This window comes from Onychomys torridus, chromosome 5 (genome assembly GCF_903995425.1).
Source record: "Onychomys torridus chromosome 5, mOncTor1.1, whole genome shotgun sequence".
Taxonomy (NCBI): domain Eukaryota; kingdom Metazoa; phylum Chordata; class Mammalia; order Rodentia; family Cricetidae; genus Onychomys; species Onychomys torridus.
This window is the reverse complement of record NC_050447.1, coordinates 47,272,525-47,294,033: the sequence shown is the minus strand read 5'-3', so window position 1 is coordinate 47,294,033 and position 21,509 is coordinate 47,272,525. Positions and strand designations below refer to the sequence as shown.

Sequence of the window (21,509 nt, the reverse complement as noted above, 5' to 3'; positions counted from 1 at the left end):
CAGCACGAAACTCAGATGGCAAAATTGACAGTAATGATAATTTCATTTACATTTTAAAATCACTTGCCATGCTATTAGTTTTATTTCCCTTAAAAAAAAAAAGAGGTCAGAGAAGGGTGTGCAGAACCTTCCAGTCAACCCTCAGTCATTGGAGAAAACCATCTATACTACAGTAAGTGCAAACGTCTGGCATCTCCTTCTGGAAAGAGGCAACCCTGTGGCCAATGCTGGCTTCCCAGCTGACTTGCCTGGGGGCCTCTCTGAGCATCGGTTTTCTCATCTGTCTAGTGGGATAAAATCATCAGGCCAGTGAAGAGCACAGGAAAAAAAAAAGCTGTGAACACCAGAGCACCAATGCCAGGTCATATGGTCCTGAAAATTGTTTGGAGGGAGGAGGACTCAGTGTTGCTTCCCATGCTATCTGGTATCAACCTCTTCTACAACTGCTGAAGTTTTATGGATGAGGCTCAAAAGCAGGCATTGGGAAGCTCTTCCTGTAAAGGGCCAAGTAGTAAATGTTTTCAGCTTTGTAGGCCATGCAGTCACTGTGAAAATATTCACCTTTGCCATTATAATAGCAGGCAACCACAGACAGCGTGCAAATAAGTGGATGGCATTGGGTACTAATAAAACTTTATTAAAATACACACAGGTGGTGGGCCAGATTTGGCTCCTATGATGTAGTTTGAATTCAGACTTAAATTTTTAAAATTATACTTTGTGTGTGTGTGTATGTGTGTGTGTGTGTGTGTGTGTGTGTGTGTGTGTATGTGTGTGTGTGTATGTGTGTGTATATGTGTGTGTGTATGTGTGTGTGTGTATGTGTGTGTGTGTGTGTGTGTGTGTGTGTGTATGTGCGTCGCATCCATGCTGTTGGGAAATACTCCTGCCAGCAAGTCCTGCCTAATTTGGTGTCTTTGAACTCTTGCTATTTGGTTTCTGTTCTTGGTGATTTTTTTGTATGTTTGTTTTTGTTTTTCAAGACAGCGTTTCTCTATGTAGCCCTAGTTGTCTCAGAACTTGCTCTGTGAACCAGGCTGGCCTTGAACTCACAGAGATCCACCTGCCTCTGCCTCTGCCTCCCAAGTGTTGGGATTAAAAGCATGTGCCACCACTGCCTGGCCCCCCCCCCCTCCTTCTTGATGATGTTTAATTGAACTTTCTGTTTAATCCATGGTTTAATTCTATAAACTTCTTAAATATTTTTTTTAGGAAGGTCGTTGGCATAAAAACCTTCCTTGTAGCCAGACGGTGGTGGTGCACACCTTTAATCCCAGCACTCAGGAGGCAGAGGCTGGCAGATCTCTGTGAGTTCAAGGCCAGCCTGGTCTACTGAGGGAGTTCTAGGACAGGCTCCAAAACTACACAGAGAAACCCTGTCTCGAAAAAAACAAAACCAAAACCAAACCAACCAACCAACCAAACAAAAAACCCCTTCCTTGTGGCTGTGTTATGGTGGCTCACCATACACCCACCTGGACTTGAACTTTCATAGTGTCATCAGCACAAATACCTTCACTTATGTATTCTGAAATTCACTCTCCTCCTCCTTAATACTGAAGCACCAACCCAGGGAGACAGCACCTGCCCATAATGTGGAGGGAACAAAGGGTTGTCGGGAAGCCCAGGAGCCTCTATGATAAGACAGTCCACGTGCTATGGTGGCTCTGATTCCCCCTGTGCATTTATTATCTGCCACTCCATGAGTCTTTGATGTGAATATATTTCTGAGCCACACCTCTAGTGCTAGAGTTTCAAATGGAGCAGAGTCGGGGTATGGGTAGAGACATATTAAAAAAAATCCCTTGATGTTCTGCATGCAGCTGGTGTGAGATCCACTCCCATCTCTGCAGCTGATACTACACAAGGCTGACCTGCAGGCTAATGGTATCCATTAGCAAATCAGCTGCCTGTACAAAGGCATCAGAGGTGTCTGCTCATGAAGGAGATTTTCCAGATCCCCAGAATCAAGACTACGGTTCTGTTGGCAAAACAAGGGACTATCTGTGCTGCCTCGCTATTCATTCACGGTAGCTGATCTGCTCCCCAATGTCCTTACTTTCTGGTGTTCCATCTCATACAAAGCCTGATGAATTCTTACAATCTTTTCTAACTTCTCCATCTCCAGGTCCACCCTAAGCCCTCCATCCCCTACTGATTGACAGAGAAGATTTAGGGGAGCATCCATCGTTCCCTCCAACTCATATGCATGGAGCTGGGAAGACAGTGAGGTCGTTATGGCAGCAAGTGAAGAAAGAAGGATCTGAGCTAGGGTCGAGGGGCAGGAATGAAGCTGGAGGACTTAGAAGGAGGCTTGAGGATTGTGGGATGGTGGGGGTGATGATGGCACAGTCATCCGATGTGAGTGGCAGGAGGGTGATGACACATACTGTTTGGAAGATGCTGAGTACTGGCAGCAGTGACACACTGTCCGGATTTCCTCCCTTAGCTCTACCCACAGAACGCTGGTCCCACACACAGAGAGCTCCACACACTGCAAACGTCAGATGTTGAAATGTGCGACTCCTATTGACCTATACACACTGCCACCAAGATGCAATATGCTCTGTTCTTTCTATCAATTTTTCATTCTACAATTATACCAATAATCTCTCAAAATGCTAGGGCCCCAGAGCCTTTTGGGCAGCAGAAGATGATGTGAATGACTGCCAGGGTCAAAACTGGACTAACGATCCTCACATAGGAGAGCCTGGAAATACATGCTCACTTCATTCTCTCATTTATGTTACTCAGCCTAGTGATTCCTCTGCTCAAAGTGATGTGTCCTTGTATCATAGTTACTACTACTTACTGAAAGGAAGCATGAGTTACAAATACTATTTTCTTCCTTCCTTCCTTTTTTTCTTTTGAAAACAGGGCTTCTCTATGTAGTCCTGGCTGGTCTGGAACTTACTATGTAGAGTAGGATGGCCTTAAACTCACAGAGATCCACCTGCCTCTACCTTCTCAGTGCTAGGATTAAAGGCTAGAGGCCATTATTAAATTCATTAAATGCTGGGAGCCAAACTGATCCAAGGCATTTTCAGAGGCCTTGATGAAAGACAAAGGGAACACCAGTTCTGTGTCCTTGCTCATAGGTAGACTTGGTAAGGTCTTATCTGGGACCAGGGCATGGGCCAGGGCTTGGTCTGGGTCTGGGGCCTCAAAGGAATTAAGGTTTCCATTCCCAGGAACTCAACTTTCTCCTCTCAAGGGATGGTTATCAGTCCTAAGGCTGTTGAGGAGTCTGAGGTATCTGTGTTCTCTTTGTCAACATTGTCTGACTTAGCTTTCTGCTGACCTTGACTTTCTCCTACAAATAGTATGTAAGATGCTGTACTTGATAAACTTGCTTGACATAAGCAATCTCCTGGCCCTAGCTTTTGTCTTCTTTCTTTCTCATTCTTCAACACCTTACCATCCAGGTCCCTGATTCCTGTGGGTTTGGGTCAAGTGAAGGATTAAACACTATCATGCTTGGTCAAAATTTTCTTTTATCCCAGCTCCCATCTATGTTCACTGGCAACTTTCTCTCTCTCTCTCTCTCTCTCTCTCTCTCTCTCTCTCTCTCTCTCTCTCTCTATCTATCTATCTCAAAGCTAAGGACTGAACCCAGGGCCTTGCGCTTGCTAGGCAAGCCCTCTACCACTGAGCTAAATCTCCAACCCCGGCAACTTTTATTTATGTTATGTACATTGGTGTTTTGCCTGCATGAGGGTGTCAGATCCCCTGAAGCTAGAGTTACATACAGTTGCGAGCTGCCATATGGGTGCTGGGAATTGAACCTGGATCCTCTAGGAAGAACAGCCAGTTCTCTTAACCACTGAGCCATCTCTCCAGGCCCACCTCTGGCAACTTTTAGAAGTTCTCACTAGGACCAAATACCTCTCAGAAAGAACTAGGGAAGGAAGGAGGAGCTTATTTTGGCTCACAGTTCAAGGGACATAGTCCATCAGGAAAGGTACAACCCAGGGCTCAGCCTGAAGCAACAGAGCCCCAAGGCACTGTCACAGGGGTCAAACAGGAAGCAGAGAGCTCTTGCTGGAAGTAGAGACAGGATATAAGCCCCAAGGTCACCCCACCCCCACCAGCAACCCATTCCTTTCAGATAGATCCTACTTCCTAAAGGTTCCATTCCAAGTGGTCAACCATGAGACCCTGTGCAGGACATTTCACGTCCTCAACCACACAAGCCTGTGCAGGACATTTCACATCCTCAACCACACAAGCCTGTGCAGGACATTTCACATCCTCAACCACACAAGCCTGTGCAGGACATTTCACATCCTCAACCACACGAACCTGTGTAGGACATTTCACATTCTCAACCACACAAGCCTGTGCAGGACATTTCACGTCCTCAACCACACAAGCCTGTGCAGGACATTTCACATCCTCAACCACATGAACCTGTGCAGGACATTTCACATTCTCAACCACACAAGCCTGTGCAGGACATTTCACATCCTCAACCACACAAGCCTGTGCAGGACATTTCACATCCTCAACCACACAAGCCTGTGCAGGACATTTCACATCCTCAACCACACGAACCTGTGTAGGACATTTCACATTCTCAACCACACAAGCCTGTGCAGGACATTTCACGTCCTCAACCACACAAGCCTGTGCAGGACATTTCACATCCTCAACCACATGAACCTGTGCAGGACATTTCACATCCTCAACCACACAAGCCTGTGCAGGACATTTCACATTCTCAACCACACAAGCCTGTGCAGGACATTTCACGTCCTCAACCACACGAACCTGTGCAGGACATTTCACGTCCTCAACCACACAAGCCTGTGCAGGACATTTCACATCCTCAACCACACGAACCTGTGCAGGACATTTCACGTCCTCAATCACACAAGCCTGTGCAGGACATTTCACGTCCTCAACCACACAAGCCTGTGCAGGACATTTCACGTCCTCAACCACACGAACCTGTGCAGGACATTTCACGTCCTCAACCACACAAGCCTGTGCAGGACATTTCACATCCTCAACCACACGAACCTGTGCAGGACATTTCACGTCCTCAACCACACAAGCCTGTGCAGGACATTTCACGTCCAGAGCAGAACAGGATAGCTATGGTCTGAGGAAGAGCAGTTAGCCAATCTTGGTGCATTTTCATTGGTTCCAGGCAAATGACATCTATGGGAGGTTTTGCTTGTTGGCTGGTTTGTCAAATAGCAGAACCTCTTTCAGCATCTCCTTTGGCTGGCAGGGGGCCATTCAGATGCCTTTAAGCATTGGTTGGAACACTTTTACATGTGAGAGTTTCAGTCACATGGACATCAAAACTAAAGATTTGGGGGACAGACTTCCTTGGGAATACATGTGGAAGAGACAGGTGGTGTGTGGTGAAGTTCATAGGCACACAATAAGCATGATGGAGTCCAGAGGACTTACCTGATAAGCTGAGGAGAGAGAAGAGCAGCAGCAAGCTGAGGCTGAGGTGCAGGGTCCCCGCCGCATTGCAGTCTACTTTGGAGTTCTTGCAAGAGCACACCTGCACCCTGAGGTCTGTGATGTTTGTCATAGGTGGCTTCCCTGAATCTGTCACCATGATGGGCAGATTGTAGTTCGCTTTGTTCAGATTCTGAAGAAGGCTCACAAGGGCATGGGTGTCTGGAAGACAGGAAGTCCTTGTGAGAAAGGAGAAGCCCTCTGCTGGAGGCAGAGTGAGGTTCTGGGGCCTTGACGTGCCCAGAAGTCACTGTGTGCAAATAACTTACAGTTATATGTGTGTTTGAATGAAATCAATTAACCTTAAGTAAAGCACACTAAGTTCCTCAGTGGCAGTAACCACATTTCACACAATCAGTGGCAACAGGCCACATGGGATGAATGATTCAGAGACACTTTCTGTGGTTTGGTGCTGTAACAACAGACTCTAGATTTTCTTAAATAGAAATTTCTGTGCTCAAGTGTCCAATACAGTGCCCCCCCCCCCCCCCCCCCCGCCCTGCCGCATTCTATCACTGGTGCAAAAGTGGACTCTGCTGGTATTTACAGCAGGATAAGTTCATTACTGAAGACAAGGCGAGCTCAGTTCTTGCTGGGGAGGGAAGTGGATGGGACAACCAGGAAGAAAGAGTGCTTCATAATTAGGAAGGCTGGATGGTGATCAATGTTGGGTCACATTTTCAATTCTACCCACCTGTGTGGGGCGAACGAGAGATGGCTTGAGAGAGGGGTGCACGGCAATAGTATCAAAGCTAAGGATGAAAGCCAAGGTCGGCAAGGCTGAGTCAAGTAGGGGGAGGTCTGCAACAAGCAATGGAGTGCTGGGGGCTTGACAAACTTCCCAAGACACCATGCTCCTCTTTTTATTAGCCCCTAATGAGAGGAGGTGGGCCAGCGACCTTCTTGCAAAGTGCTACTGAATGTCAGTGGCTCCCATCTCAATGAGACAATGGAATCAGGAGAGGCCTGGGAAGCAGGAAGCCCCGACTTGCCAAGGCTGAGACCAGGCTTTGGGCCTATGCTCAGCACCAGTCAGTTGCAAAGAAAGAATATATGGGAGCTGACCATTAAGACGCATGCCTGTAATCCCTAGAGAGGCTGAGGCAGGAGGATTGTCACAAGTTCAAGGCTAACTTGGGCTACATGGCAAGAGCATTTCCTCAAGCTCGCTCAAGATTTATTTTGTTTTTATTTATGTGTATGTGTTTGCAGATGCTCTCAGAGTTCAGAGAGGGGGTCAGATCCCTTGAAGAAGCTGGAGTTACAGGTAGTTGTGAGTCACCTGATGTGGGTGCTGGGAACAGAACTGGGGTCCTTTGCAAAAGCAGGAAGTACTTTTAATCAATGAGTCATGTATGTATATATGTATATATCTATCTATGCATCCATCCATCCATCCATGCATCCATCCATCCATGCATCCATCCATCCATGCATCCATCAATCCATCCACTCCTGTGTTGTTTAAAGCAAAAAGGGAAGAGGAAGGACAAAGAACCAGCATCCCACTGGACACGCTAGTAAAAATGTAGGGGGCATCGAATGGCAGGGAATGGTGGGATCACAGTGGTCACTAGATGGCATGCTACCTAAGGTGAAGAAGAGAGAAAGGAAGGAAACAGAAGTCAGAACAGCCGTGTTTGCACTGGTAAGAAACTACCATTCAGTATTTCTACAGATGGTGTTCTCACTCTGCTCAGAAAACTCAGCACTACACACACACACACACACACACACACACACACACACACACACACACTCCAGAAATACCAGGGGAACCTCTGTGTGGGAGAGAGAACATCTTTGAGGAAGAAGAACGGAAGTTCAAAGGCGACAGAGCAAAGGTTATAGTTGACTTACTGTTGATTTTGGAGATCTTCCAGACTTTATCAGGGACGGTCTGTTTATGAATCTCAAACTTGAAGGGGTCTGTATTGGGGTGAAGATCCTTGTCCGAAGCTCCCAAAATGACCACACTGAGGTTTTTGGCATCATCGCAGACTTCAGCCACCGTTGGGTAAATGAAGGGAGCATTGTCATTGACGTCCTCCAGGGTTATCAGCAGGGTCCCAGTACCTGTTGCAGGAGGGTTGCCTGTGGGAAAAGGAGGCACTGGTGAGCCACTGGTGTGGCAGGAGATTGGTCTACCGGGCACCTCCTGTGATCAATACCTGGTGCATTTGTGTTCATTATTTAGTAACAGTTTCAGCTGGGTTGACAGTAAAAGATGACACTTTTGCCTGGACTGTCCTTGAACTTGTGATGCTCCTGCCTCAGCTTCCTGAGTGCTGGCATTGCAGGCATGTGTAACTAGCCTCACATGCAAGGTGAGTGCTTTGCAACTGAGTCACACCTCCACTCAGACCTTGGGTATTGGGGATAGTGTCTAACTCTGTAGCTCAGTCTGGCCTCCAAGTGACAATCTTCCTGCCTGACCTCTGTGAGTACTGGGATTATAGACATGTCACCAAACTTGGTTTCCAATGGTCACTTAGAAAAGTTAGAGCCAATTTGTAGGCCACAAGTTGTAGGCATCTACATTTCCTCTATTCCCATAGGGATTAGATATACCTCTTAAATCACAGTACTTTACTGATGGTCTCTAAATGATGGTGTTTTGGTAATTTAAAAATAATTTAAAAATAATCGTGTGTGTGTGTGTGTGTGTGTGTGTGTGTGTGTGTGTGTATGTGTGTGTATGTGCATGTCTGTGTGCATGTGTGTGTGTACTTGTGCAGGTTGGACGACTTAGGGGAGTTAGTTCTTTCCTTCTACCTTGTGGGTCCAAGGCATTGAACTCAGGTCATAAAACTTGGCAGCAAGTGCCTTTAGCTTCTCTGCTATCTCCCCCATCTACCACCAGAGGTTTTAAAGGGGAGGTGTGGGGGCTGGAGAGATGGCTCAGTGGTTAAGAGCACTGGCTGCTCTTCCAAAGACCCAGGTTCTCTTTCTAGCACTTACATGGTGGCTCACAACTCTATCTATAACTATTTCCAAGGGATCCATCACCCTCTTTGGCCTCCTTGGGCACTGCATGCACATGATGTACAGAGATACATCCAGGCAAAACAACCATACACATAAAGATAAATTTTTTTTTTTTTTCCTTAAAGGGAGTCGTGGAGCGACCTGACCTCACACATTGTTAGGAATGTATCACACAGCTGTATGGATAGGAGATGCTGGGTGCAGTCGGCAGGGAGTCTCCACAACAGATTAAGAGGTGGGCAGTTTTCACAGGAAAAATACCTTGTCCTGGTGAATAGGGGCTCAAGTGAGGCCCCTGGAGGATGAGCAGAGGCTGCTAAGGGACCATAGGCCTAGCTCTGATTGTGCTGATGGGTCCTCAAACTAAACACACTGTACAGAAATGCAGGGCTCAGGACAAATGCTGGAGCTGTTAGAAGCCTTTCTGGAAAATTAGAATGCTCGAGGGCTGACTCTGACTGTATGGATCCTGAAACTTAAAGACAGATGGTGGCTTTGGAGAAAACAGGGGAGATGAACTGCAAGATAAGAAACCAATCTGGGAGGCTGAGGCAGGAGGATCAGGGTTTTTACTGCTGTGATAAAACATCATGACCAAAATCAACTTGGGGAGGAAGGGGTTATTTCATCTTACAGTTATAGTCCATCACTGAGGAAGTTGGGGCAGGATCCTGGAGGCAGGAGCTGATGCAGAGGCATGGAGGAATACTGCTTATTGGCTTGCTCCTTATGGCTTGCTCAGCCATCTTTCTTACAGCATCCAGGACCACCTGTCCAGGGATGGCACCACCCACAATGCAACCATCAATAAAAAAATGCACCCCAGGCCAATCTGGTGGGGGCATTTTCTCCATAGAGACTCCTTCCTCTCAGATGACTCTAGCTTGTGTCTAATGGATGTGAAGCTATCCTGCAATGGTGAGTCTGAGACCTGCCTGGGCTACAGAGGGAGCCCCTGCTTCAATAGACCCCATCCATAAGAAAAAGAAACCAAAATCAAATGAAATCCCAAGTCAAAAAACAAATAAGGAAAAAGCAGTGGGCTTTTGCAAGGAGAATGTCTCAGGCATGTCTTGCTTTGTTTTGTTTTGCCTTTTTTTATTAATGGGGGAGAAATCAGCTTGAGGGGAGATGAAGAGCGAGTTCTGAGCAATGAGAACAGAGAGCCCTTCCTGGACCGCTGGGAATTGAAATGTATCAACACCTAAAGACGGATGCAGAATGAACATTCAAACAAACATGCATGGAAGAGGAAGACTGTGATTAATCATCAGGGAGAGCTCTTCCTAACGGGGTGCAGTGCTAACTTTTGTTAGAACAACAACTCCAAAGAAATGCATAATTACTTCACAGCCAGTTTTTCACTGTCAGCTCTAGCCATTTGGCTAAATTTCTTTGTTGAAAAATTACTTTTCTCTTTTTATTGAACTAATTGAATATCTCAGAAGAATCCATTATATATATATTTTTCCCCCCTGCTCTGAATATATTATGAAGTAAAGTCGTTTGGGTAGAATGGATGAGAAGACATTACGGGTGTTTGAAATATAGCCAGAAGAATTGGCCTCTTGTGAACTTAATTACAGGACTGTCTTCAATTTCCCATGTGTTATTGCCCAGCCAGCTGGCAACGTCTTTTTCTAAGTCGGTAGAAGGAGCTTGTTTCTTTGGATGAGAGGAAAAGACCGGGTGAGCCAAAATCCTTTCGGCAAGCTCTATCCTGCTTCCCTAGTTCAAGTTATTTTAAATCCATTGTGTTTTATTTATTACTTTGCGCGCGCATGCACAGGTGTGTGTGTGTGTGTGTGTGTGTGTGTGTGTGTGTGTGTGTGTGTGTACCTGCACTGGAGCTATGGCACCTATGTGGAGGTCAGAGGTCAGCTTTTAACAGCTGGTTCTCTCTTTCCACTGGTTTCTGGGGACTGACCTCAGGCGGTCAGGCTTATACGACAAAGGCAAAGTGCCTTTACCTGCTAAGCTGCCTTGCCACTTGCTTCCGTCATTTGTATGTCTAGGAAGGAGAGCGGTTACATGCAAAGCTCAGAGATGAATGCAAGGCTCTTGCCAAGGCTGTTTGGCTCCAGGAATAACTGGAAGTCCTGGGGCTTCTGGGTATTTTCCAGACATTTAGCCCCTGTTGTATTTTTCTCTTTCCCATCAGCAGCCTCCAGTGCCCATTGGACAGCTCTGTTGACAAATCTGAGATCTCAAGCTTAATTGGGACAGTGCTTCTTTTGCATGGACTTTCCATTTCAATAGAAAAAAGCCTCAGTTTGAGCCATCCGCCCAGAATACATGTATTGCAGACTAGTAACATGCCAGTTACCCAGGATATGTGGATGGCAGGTCAGCAATGACTTGAGAATCCTGCACCCATGTGTAGTAGACCAGAAAGGAGCCGGCCACTTGGACTGTGACTGACCCTCACTTGTGCAGCTCTTGTGGAGGAAGCCCATGGCTACATTTTCAGGAAAGGTCTGAGGAAGTCCCAGCCCTGAATGAGGTCTGGGGCTCTGGCTGGGTGTGTAGGGGCATGATTGAGTAGAGAGCTGGAAGGACCTCTGAGATAGGAGCCCTTCTGGTCCTCTCTGTGGTGATAGGGAACCCAGTGAAGGTCACTGACCCTCATTACAGAGGCACACGGCTGCTTTCACACTGAGCGGTGTAGACACATGGAGGAGGACTCTACAGAGGCTGGACTCCTCTGGACCTGTTGAGTTTAGGTCTCATCTGTGCGCAGTGTCTTCTCTTGATAAGCTGTTGTCTTTTATGTTTAAATTTGATTAATTAAACAACGAATTAATTAAATTAATTAAAAATTTAGTGTTTAGTTCTCTTGAGAAGGTCTTTCTATGTATTCCAGGTTGGCATGGAATTTAATACACAGCTCAAGCTGGCCTTGAACTCATGATCCTTCTGCTTTAACCTCTGAGTGCTAGAATTACAGTTGTGCAGCATTATGCCCGGCTTTTGTCTTTACTTTCTATGTCAGAATACTTATTATGTAGTTTGATTTTATTTTTTTTACAGGACCTCATTTCCACTAGGAAATCAAACAAAAATCTGTAAACTATGATTTGGGCTTATCAAAAAGTTTATTTTTATTTATGTGTGGATATGTGCACATATGTACAGGTGTCCATAGAAGCCATATGAGGGCATTAGAACCCCTTAGAACTGGAGTTATAGATTGAGTCTCCATATGGGTGCTGGGAACTGGACTCTGGTCCTCTGGAAGAGCAGCCATTGCTCTTAGTTACTGAGCCATCTCTCCAGTGGCTCCCTATTATTCTTATCATTTATATCTTACTATTTTGAGCTACTGTGTTAGAGTATACTTATACTCACCACTTTTGTGTACAGCTCAGTGGCATTGAGAACATCCACACTGCCATGCATCAGGCTCCTTGGTCGTTAGAACTTCCTTGCCTTTCCCCACTGAACCTCTGCCAACAATCGAAGGGTGGACCCTCCACCTCTCCAGATCCTGGCAGCCCCACCCCACTTTCTGCCTTTATGAATCTGAATATTTTGAGTTCCTTGTGTAAGTGAAAACATTATCATTATTACTCACTTTATTTTTACTTCTGTGTATGTGTGTGTCTGCATATGAGTATATGCATATATAAAGGCAATGCTCACAGAAGTCGGAAAAGAGCCTCCTATCTCCTGAAGCTGGAGTTACAGGTGGTTGTGAGCACCAAATATGGGTGCTAGCAATTGGACTCTGGATCTCTTTAAGAGCATCAAGCACTCTTAATTGTTGGATCGCCTCTCCAGCCTCCAAACCATTTCTTAAACAACAACAATGGCACTTAACTAAGTCATTCTAAACATACTTGAGATTTTTAGCTTCCCGTTCCTACTGGCTAACTGACTGGCTGACAACATATTAGGGACCCAGACTGTGTCATAGTGTTTTCCCGTGGCTGGACAGCATGCAGGTGGGGCTGGCACCAAGGCCAAGCCTAGTGATTGTCGTGGGTCGTGAGCAGACACCTTCACTATTACTGTCAATGGGGTGGACGTCAGCAGCTGTGGATGGCTGTCAAGTTGTATACACGTTCCCTAGACATAACAGTGGGATGTGAGTTCTCCACAGGGCCAGGATTTGCTTAGAGAGCCTAGTGAAATGGAAACTGGGTCTTGTTTCACTGGGATTGTGGGTCACCTGTCACTATGCTTGGAGTCACCTGTTACTTTCTACATCAGACCATTTATTATGTGATTTTCACAGGATCTCATTTCAGCTATGAAATCAAACAAAAATACCCATCTTCCTCCCAGAGAAGAAGCCTTATCTTCCAGCAGGAATACTTCATTCAGCAGGTGAGACAGAGATGGATGAAGGAGGGAAGCAGGGTGGTGATATAGTGAGAGGCAGGCACAGGTTCCCTGCCTCCCTGTTCCTTCCTGTACCTCCTTCTTCCACCCCTCTTCTTCCTCTCCTTCCCTTTGAGAAGGGTTTCACCAGGCACATGCTGGCTTTGAACTCACTATGTAGCCAAGGCTGGCCTTGGCCTACAGATCCTGCTGCTTCTATCTCCCAGGAGCTGGGATTCTGAGAGTATGGCACCATGCCCAGCAAGTCTTTTTTTTTTTTTTTTTTTAATGAGGATGGGCCCCAAGGTATCCTTTGTGCTAGGCAAATGCCTCACCACTGAGCGACATCCCCAGCTCTTTAAAAATGTATTTTGTTTTATTCATAATGTTAGCAAAACAGGATTTTGCTCACTCCCTGAACACCAAGATTTTTTTTTTAAATTTTGGTAGGTTCCATTACTCATGAACATGTCTAAGCTTTATACATCGTAGATGAGACACACAGCTGAAAACGTAGCATGATCCTAATTTAAAAATGTATGTATGGCCGGAGAAAGATCAGAAGGGAGTATATTAGAACCCAAGTGGCAATTATCTCCCCAGGTAATGAACATTAAAATAATACCTTCCTCTGCTTCTAATTTTCTTTACAATAACTGTGAGGGCTATAATAACCCAAAAGGAAATGCCAGCTTCAAAAGTTACACAGGAATTAAAGATAGTTTTCCCAATCCCAAATTACTCCCTTTTCTCTCAGCCTTCACTTATTTTTACAGAAAATTGATTTTCTAGTAAATTTACAGCCATGTAATCAGCACCCCATTCCGATCTTAGAGGTTTTCATTCTCCCCAAGAAGAGACTCTTGGCACTAAGTCTCTATTACCCACTGCTAGCCCTGGGCAATTGCTAGCCTACTTTCTATTGTTATGGACTGTTGCAGACATTTCATATAAACAGAATATGAAATGCGCAATCTTAAAAATTTATTTTATGTATATGAGTTTTTTTTTTTAACCTACACGTATGTCTGTGAACCACATGCATGCAGTGTCTGTAGAAGCCAGAAGAGGGCGTTAGATCCACTGAAGTAGAGTTACAGAGGGTTATGAGCTGCCATGTGTGTGCTGGGAACTGAAACCAGGTCCTCAGCAAGAGCATCTGGTGCTCTTAACTACTAACCGTCTCTCCAGCCCAAGTCGGTGACCTTTTCGAGTCTTCCTTTGCTTAATGTGTTTCTGAGGCTCATCTATGTTGAAGCCTACCCCAGCACTTTGTCCTTTGTGACAGCTGTATCATACCCCACTACATGGATAGACCAAGTGTTGTCCATGTGTTCACTGCTAATGGGCATTTTCAATTTTTGCCTATTATAAACAAGCCTGCTGTCAATATCTACATGCGAAGGACCAGATTACACTTGGAGGGAGTATCCTAAGCTCATGAGACTCCAAATGCATCTTCCTTAGATAAACAGTACCCTGGGGTAGTTGGGTGGGCTGGTTTCATATACATAGAACAAAACCAGGTGTGGAGTGCACACCCGTAACCCCAGCACTCAGGAGGTGGAGGCAGGAGGATCAGAAGTTCAAGGTTATCCTCAGCTACATAGCAAATTCAAGGCCACATTGGGGCTACATGGATCCCAACTCACACACACACACACACACACACACACACACACACACACACACACAGGCATGAGTGTATATATTTCTTATGTATACTTCAGAATGTCAGGATCACAGAGAGATTCCCAGAAGCTAGCTCCAAGAAGTGCTGGGAAGTAGGAAGTTGTCCTAGTCACGGGTCTCATGTCTGAACCAGTGCTGGAGGCATTCAGCATGGGCTCTTCCTTGGGAATCGTGAGTTACAATGGTTTTACATGGGGGCCAGTGAACAAGGTGAGGCTGTTGAAGCCCGTCACAACTCACATCACATCGTGGACCTGGAGAGCCAGGACTGGTCATTTGCCATGCTGGCCTTTCAAAGGCCGAGAACAGCTTTGATAGGAAGCAGAGGATGCTGCAGACACAAGGGAGGTTGGATAGAGTGAGTGTTGCTACCAGGATGGGCAGTGGTGGAACAAAGGAGGATGGGCAGAAGGATGTCAAGAGGGAGTGAGCTGAACTGGTACATGTGGGCGTGGCTCACACATCCAAATCGGTTTCTTTGCTATACAAATGAATGAAAATATTCTGTTCAGGGTGGTTGGTTATTCTAGTCAGTGTGGGAGGGTCCTGTTGTCAGGCAGGTGGCCCTTGGCTTAGCCCTCCCTAGGTAGCCAAGGGCATGTCCTTGATGATGCTGACACAAAAGGAGACATTTTTTTTTTTTTTTCTGACTACTTTTCAGATGGGTCCTCTTCTGCCTGGAGGCTTGGTGGCTTTTTATCTCCCTAGAAAGATGCTCAGATCACCCCCAGGGTGGTCACAGACAGCATTCTCATGTCTGCCTGAGACACTGAAGATTCTGATATGATGAGCTGAGAAAATCGGTCCATGACTCCCTCCATTCAAGGAGTTCACTTAATCTCCAAGATATTTTCTGTGTATTCATGGTTTCTGGTCCTCTTTGTGTGTGTGTGTGTGTGTGTGTGTGTGTGTGTGTGTGTGTGTGTGTATGGATGCCATTTCTCAGAAGTCATTCATCCATCTTGTGTTCTGAGATTAGAACCTTGGGCTCACTGATTACGCTGGCCTAACTGGTCAGAGAGCCCCAGGGTTTCTCCTGTCTCCACCTCCCCAGCTGTTTAGCTTCCCACTTCTTTGTTAAAATGCACTGACAAAACAACTTAGTGGAGAAAAGGCCTATTTTGTTTCACAGTCCCAGGCCACAGTCCATCATTGTGGGGAGGTCACATCACATGCACAGTCAAGAGCAGAGAGAATGAAAGCCTGTGTACTGGTACTCCATTAGTTTTCCCTGCTTGTAATTACACAGTCCAGAACCCAAACCCAGATACTTGTGCCACCCACAATAGGTGGGTCTTTCTACCTCAATTAATGTAATCAAGACAAGCCCCTGCAGACATGTCCACAAACCACCCTGATGCAGGCAACTCTTCATGGAGTCACTCTTTCCAGGTCATCCTAGATTGTGTCAAATTGGCAGCCACCACAGTTGTGTTGGGTTCTGGGGATCCACACCATGTCCTTTAGGCTTGTGCTGCAAACACTCTGCCCACTGAGCCATCTCCCCAGCCCCTGATTTCTGTCTTGTTATGACAGCCCAGCAGGCCAGTAGCATTAGCTTCATGACGTAGATGGGAAACCAGGCGGAGAGACCTTCAGTCTCATGGATGCAGTCACATCGCTAAGATGAGGGGTTGGCACACCCTGAGGAGCTGGAGGGGAGAAATAACTCCACGCAGCTCCGGCCACTCCTTCTCCATCACCAGATAGATCTCAAGAGTCATTTTACTGAGTCATTTTCTCGGTGACAAAATTGTAGCCAGCAATTCCAACTTGATTGATGTTTCACTGTACTTGACAGCAGGAAGGCTGATGGCCAGGTCTGATGTTTACTTTTCTCCCTTGCTTTATAGAACAACCGCAAGAAGGGGTGTTAAGCTGGCTTAATTGGGATGCTATTGTAACACATGACCTGCTTTTTATCCAAACCAGCATCTTTTAAGCGGAATCAATCTGAATCATCTTCACCGCCCCTACACTTGTCTTAGGCTGATCTAAAAAGGAAAGGACAGCAGCCTGAGGTCTGTTCTGAAGTTCAGGTCTCCTCCGACCCACTGTTCGGGCTGTAATTCAGTAGCTCAGACACTCTAGGGCTAGACAGTAGCTTTTCCTTTAGTCTAAACACACTGTATAAATTTCACTGTGAACCAGTGTTATCTTCAGATCGTCCATCACTCAGGGGACTGAGGTGAAGGACAGACTGGCATGGGATGTATCTGAGTCTATGAAAAACCATTATTTTGGTCAATTACACTTTAATTTTACAGCTGTTAGACACCCTATCTTGGTTTGTCTTCTTGGTAACTGCCTTAGTTAGGGTCCCTATTGCTGTGATGAACACTATGATCTAAAGCAACTTGGGGAGGAGAGGGTTTATTTTACACACAGTTCCCTATAACAGTTCATCATCAAAAGCAGTGAGGGCAGGAACTCAAGCAGGGCAGGAACCTGGAGGCGGGGGCTGATGCAGAGACCATGGAGGGGTGCTGCTTACTGGCTTGCTCCTCACGGCTCCCTCAGCCTGCTGTCTTATAGAATCCAGGACCACCCACAATGGGCTGGGTCCTCCTACACCAATCACTAATTAAGAAAATGCCCCGCAGCCTGATCTTATGGAGGCATTTTCTCAGTGGAGGTCCCCTCCTTTCACGATGATAGCTTGTGTCAAGTCGACATAAAACTAGCTAGCACAGTAACTCACACCCCATTTTTCATGGATGGGCTCAAATGTACTTTATACAAGTGTCTGAGTCATGAGGCATGATCATGAATCTCCCAGATGGAAACAGATGGAAAACAGCACATTTTGGTGACCACCAAAAGACTCCAGAGGCAATGAAGACTTCCCGCTTCATATCATTAGGAAGACCTAAGTGGGGTATTTTTCTTTTCACGTTCTCTGCACAGCATTGGTGTTACACAGGGACACTTGTGTCTATTGGAGCATAACACTTGTCCCTGGGGCCAGGGAGACAGATCTGTTGGTGAAGTGTCGGTCACATAAGCATGAGGACCTGAGTTCATATCCCCTGGACCTACATGGGAAGCCAGTCATGGTGGTTCACACCAATACTCTCAGCTCTGCGAAAGTAGAAGACAGGATGGTCCCTGGGCTTGGGAGCCAGCTAGTCTTGCTGACTTGGTGAGCTCCAGTTTCAGTAGGGGAGGGGCTAGAGAGACAGCTCAGTGATTAAGAGTGCAGGCTGCCTCTGTCGAGGACTCACATTTGGTTCCCAGCACCCAAGGAGGGTGACTCATCCACTTGCAACTCCAGCTCTAGAGGACCTAACACCCTCTGGCCTTTGAGGGTACTTGTACTCATGGGTACTCCTATCAATACATGCAATTAAAAATGAATTAAGGTAGAGAAGCAACTGAGGACGACACACAACATCAGCCTCTGGCCTCCACATGAGCACATGTGCATACGTAACACACATTTACACTTTCACACATATCCAGAAAAACCTGTCTCTACTATCTGGAGCTACCATTTAGATCTTCTATGGGGTAACCATTATGGAATGCTAAAGCCTTTGCAATTTCCAAACAGGAAGGGTGACAGGTGTGAGTCCTGGTGAGGAAGTGGGGGGCCAGCCTGGCAGAACCTGAACAGGAGCTGGTACCCCAGAGAGCAGCCACCAGTCATGGACACTCCAGTGGGAGTCTAGACCTCTCTCAAGAAATTGCTCATGGCTGTTCTCAGGCCACAGGAGACACTGGGTCTAACACCAGACCTTCTTGGAGGTGACCTGGGCAGTATGGCCATCACTCCAGGATTCACCCTTTGCTCGTTGTGACTGCTCTGGCTTGTCTGTGGCACATCTCCCTAGAGGACAGCATTTGACTCAGTCCTGAGTGCTCCCTCGCCAGCTCAATATCATCCTTTGCTGTTGTTATTCATCCGTTCCTAAGACAGGGCAGCAATTTTGTGCTTTTCAAAGTCTTTCCCTGGTGTCTCTGTGCTCTGAAGGCAACATCTTAACCTTTTCAGAAAGTCTGGATCATATAAGGCAAGTGACAATGTTCATCTCTGAAGACAAAATGCTTGCCAATGAGAAAGGTCTGGTTTAGCAAAACAAAAGCATTTCAGTTACATGGAAATGCTATGCTTAGATAATTTGCAGCTCATTAAAATGAGTAACAGGGGCTGGAGAGGTGGCCCAGTGGTTAATAGTGCTTGCTGCTCTTCTGGAGGACCTGAGTTCAGTCTCCAACATCAATGCCAGGAAGCTCACAACTGCCTGTAACTGTAGCTCCCGGGAATCTGATGCCCTCTGCTGGCTACCACAGGCACCTGCACCCATGTGCACATAACCTCCCTTCTCCACATAGACACATAATTAAAAAGAAATCTTAAAATGGATAAGAGTTAAGAAGAAAGCATCCTTTTCTCTTCAAACCATCTCTAATCTCAGCATTATCCACATCATAAAGAAGCAAGTCTTGAGACATTATCTGTATGATAAGCCCTAAGCTTGCAGGCCCAAAGGTCAGGTTTCTAGCCCTGGTCAGTGTTTTTATATAATTCCATCCAGACTCCACAGTTCTAGCCACGAAGAGGCATCTAAGAGAAAACACTCTTAGTTCTGCTATAGTCATTCTGACCTGGACAAGCAGAGTTATGTAGAGTGTGCGAGACTGCAAAGGGCATGCTCTCTGTCCGTTTTCTCTGCAGAAATTCTTCTATCCCTTTCTGCAGAGCAGGCCCATCGGAAGACAAGGACTGTCCTTCTTGGACCACAAGGTCAAGAGAGACTAGGTAAGGTGGTTCTTAGAGAAAGTGTGAGTGGTTACAGCACCCCAGCTGACTAAGTCATTGCTCTGCTTGTCACTAAGCATTTCTCCTCTTCTTCTCACGCCTATGCACATTTGCACATGTGTGCATATGGGCCCAAGGCTGATATCAGGAATCTTCCTCAACCAGTCTTCCACCTCATTCTTTGAGGCAGGGTCTCTCATTCAAACCCAGAACCCCCTGATATGACTAGTGTCAGTAGCCAGCTTGCTCAGGGATTCTGTCTCTGCCTTCAAAGGTGTGATTACAGCAGGTCACCATCCCCACTTGGCATTTGCATGGAATCTGGGGATCCAAACTCTAGTCCGATTGCTTGGCAGCAAGCACTTTCCCCATCAAGCCATCTCCCCAGCCTTCATCCTGCATTCTTAACGTTCTCACTGAAGCAGAACAGCTCATGTATTGTAAATATAAGCCGGAAAAATGTTCCTACCCAACACGACCATGCGGTCTGCAAAGTGATGTGATTGATTAGCTTCACCTGCCTGCAATTTGATCTAGACAGAACCACAAAGCACAAGACACTTTTTCTTTGCAATCTCTTGCTCAATGCCATGTTTGTGAGGCTCATTCTGTTTCTGTGACTAGGTGTGGGCCATTCACTTACTGTTTTTACACAATCCTTTGTATGAATGAGACATCATTTGTTCTTCTACTTTATTAGAAGTGTGAGGTGTGGGGATATTTTCCATCTTCTTGGGATGTGTGTATGTTTGTGTTTCACATGTATAAAAGTGGTGTGTGTGTGTGTGTGTGTGTGTGTGTGTGTGTGTGTGTGTGTGTGTTTAGGCCTCAAGTTGGTGTCTCCCTTGATCTCTCCATTTTATTGAGGCAGGGTCTTGCATCATACCTGGAATTCACTGTCTAGCTGGCTTCTTCCCCTGTCAGAACCTCTTGAGTATGGGGGTTATAGGTGGTCACCAGATCTGCTTGTTTTTTTTTTTTTTTTTTTTGTGCTTTCCAGGGATCTGAACTCAGGTCTTCACAGTTGCACTGCTAATGCTTTATCCACTGAACCATCTTGCTTCTTTGCCTTGGGATTCCTAGGCATAGCCTTTACATTCTGACACATGTGATTTGGAGAAACATTTTTGTTGGGCATTTAATAATCCCCTATGTAATATCCAATCACAGTGTAGCCCAGTGCTTAGCTTTAGTGATAGTTTGTGTCCAAAGTGGATGTATCAATTCACACTTCCACCAGCTATGGGAGCTCTGATTGCTCTACCTTCTGGCTAACACTATTTATTTTCTGTTATCTCATTTCAGCTACTTTGTATCTATGCTGAGTGTGTTTGTATTGTAGTTCCCTCTATATCCTCTATTTGTTTGTACTGTAATGTATACTTGTAGCGTTTAACTTATGTACCCTTGGCCAACTGAGTGGAGTGTCTGGTCCAGCATTTACTGGACTGGCACAGGTTGCTGGCAGGCAGCCGGTTTCTACTGTTGTTGTTGACACACTGTAGGATTGCTTTGCATTATAAACACCTTGTGTAGACTACCTTTCTGCTTGCTTAATAGTGTCACATAATGAAACAAAGTTAATTTTTATGCACATATGTGCATATTTTTGTGATTGTGTGTGCACGTGTGTGCATGCACATATGTGTGCATGCTACAGTGCCTGTAGGTCAGAGGAGAACTGCAGGAGTAGCTTCTCTCCTTCTACCACCTGGGTCTTGGCATGGAACTCAGGTCTGGCAAGCTCCTCTGCCCACTGAGCCATTTCTCTGGCACGGATCTATCTCTTTTTGTGGTTAATATTTTGCATCTTTTTTTCTTAAAAAAACTTTTCTTACACTAAAGACATGGATGTGCTTATACATTTTTATCAAAGATAGATTACTCCACTTCCATGTTTAGAGTTGATTCTTGGCTGTGGTTTAAGAAGGTGAGGGAATGTGTTATTTAACCCAGCACTATTTCCTGAAGAGACCCTGCTTTCTCACCTCTTGGCTGTCTTTATTGCCCATGCCATAATCAGGGCCGCAGGCATGTGTGACTGATCTGATTTCAGTCTGGAATGTTCCCTGTGGCTCCCCTGTTTGAACATCTGGTCTCTGTGTGTCTTAGGAGATAGTGTAAACTTTGGGGGCATGGGCTCTAGAGGGTTGAAATAGGTCACTAAGGCCATTGAAGGTTATACTACTTCTGGCTGTGGCCTGCATTTCCGGTGTCCTGAGCTGTGCTGTGTGAAGAAGCTGTTGTGATGTGGTTCTGCCACTAT

The 21,509-nt window shown here is 45.9% G+C and overlaps 1 protein-coding gene across 1 annotated transcript in view; it reads right to left on the bottom strand.

The window, feature by feature from the left end:
• Positions 1-21,509, bottom strand: part of Cdh13 (cadherin 13) — a 954,417-nt gene that overhangs the window by 6,282 nt on the left and 926,626 nt on the right. The window contains exons 12-13 of the mRNA XM_036188640.1: positions 7,339-7,572; positions 5,422-5,640 (exon numbers count right to left, since the gene is read on the bottom strand). Of these exons, the coding sequence (XP_036044533.1) occupies positions 5,422-5,640; positions 7,339-7,572 (453 nt within the window). The remainder of the gene's footprint in view (positions 1-5,421; positions 5,641-7,338; positions 7,573-21,509) is intronic.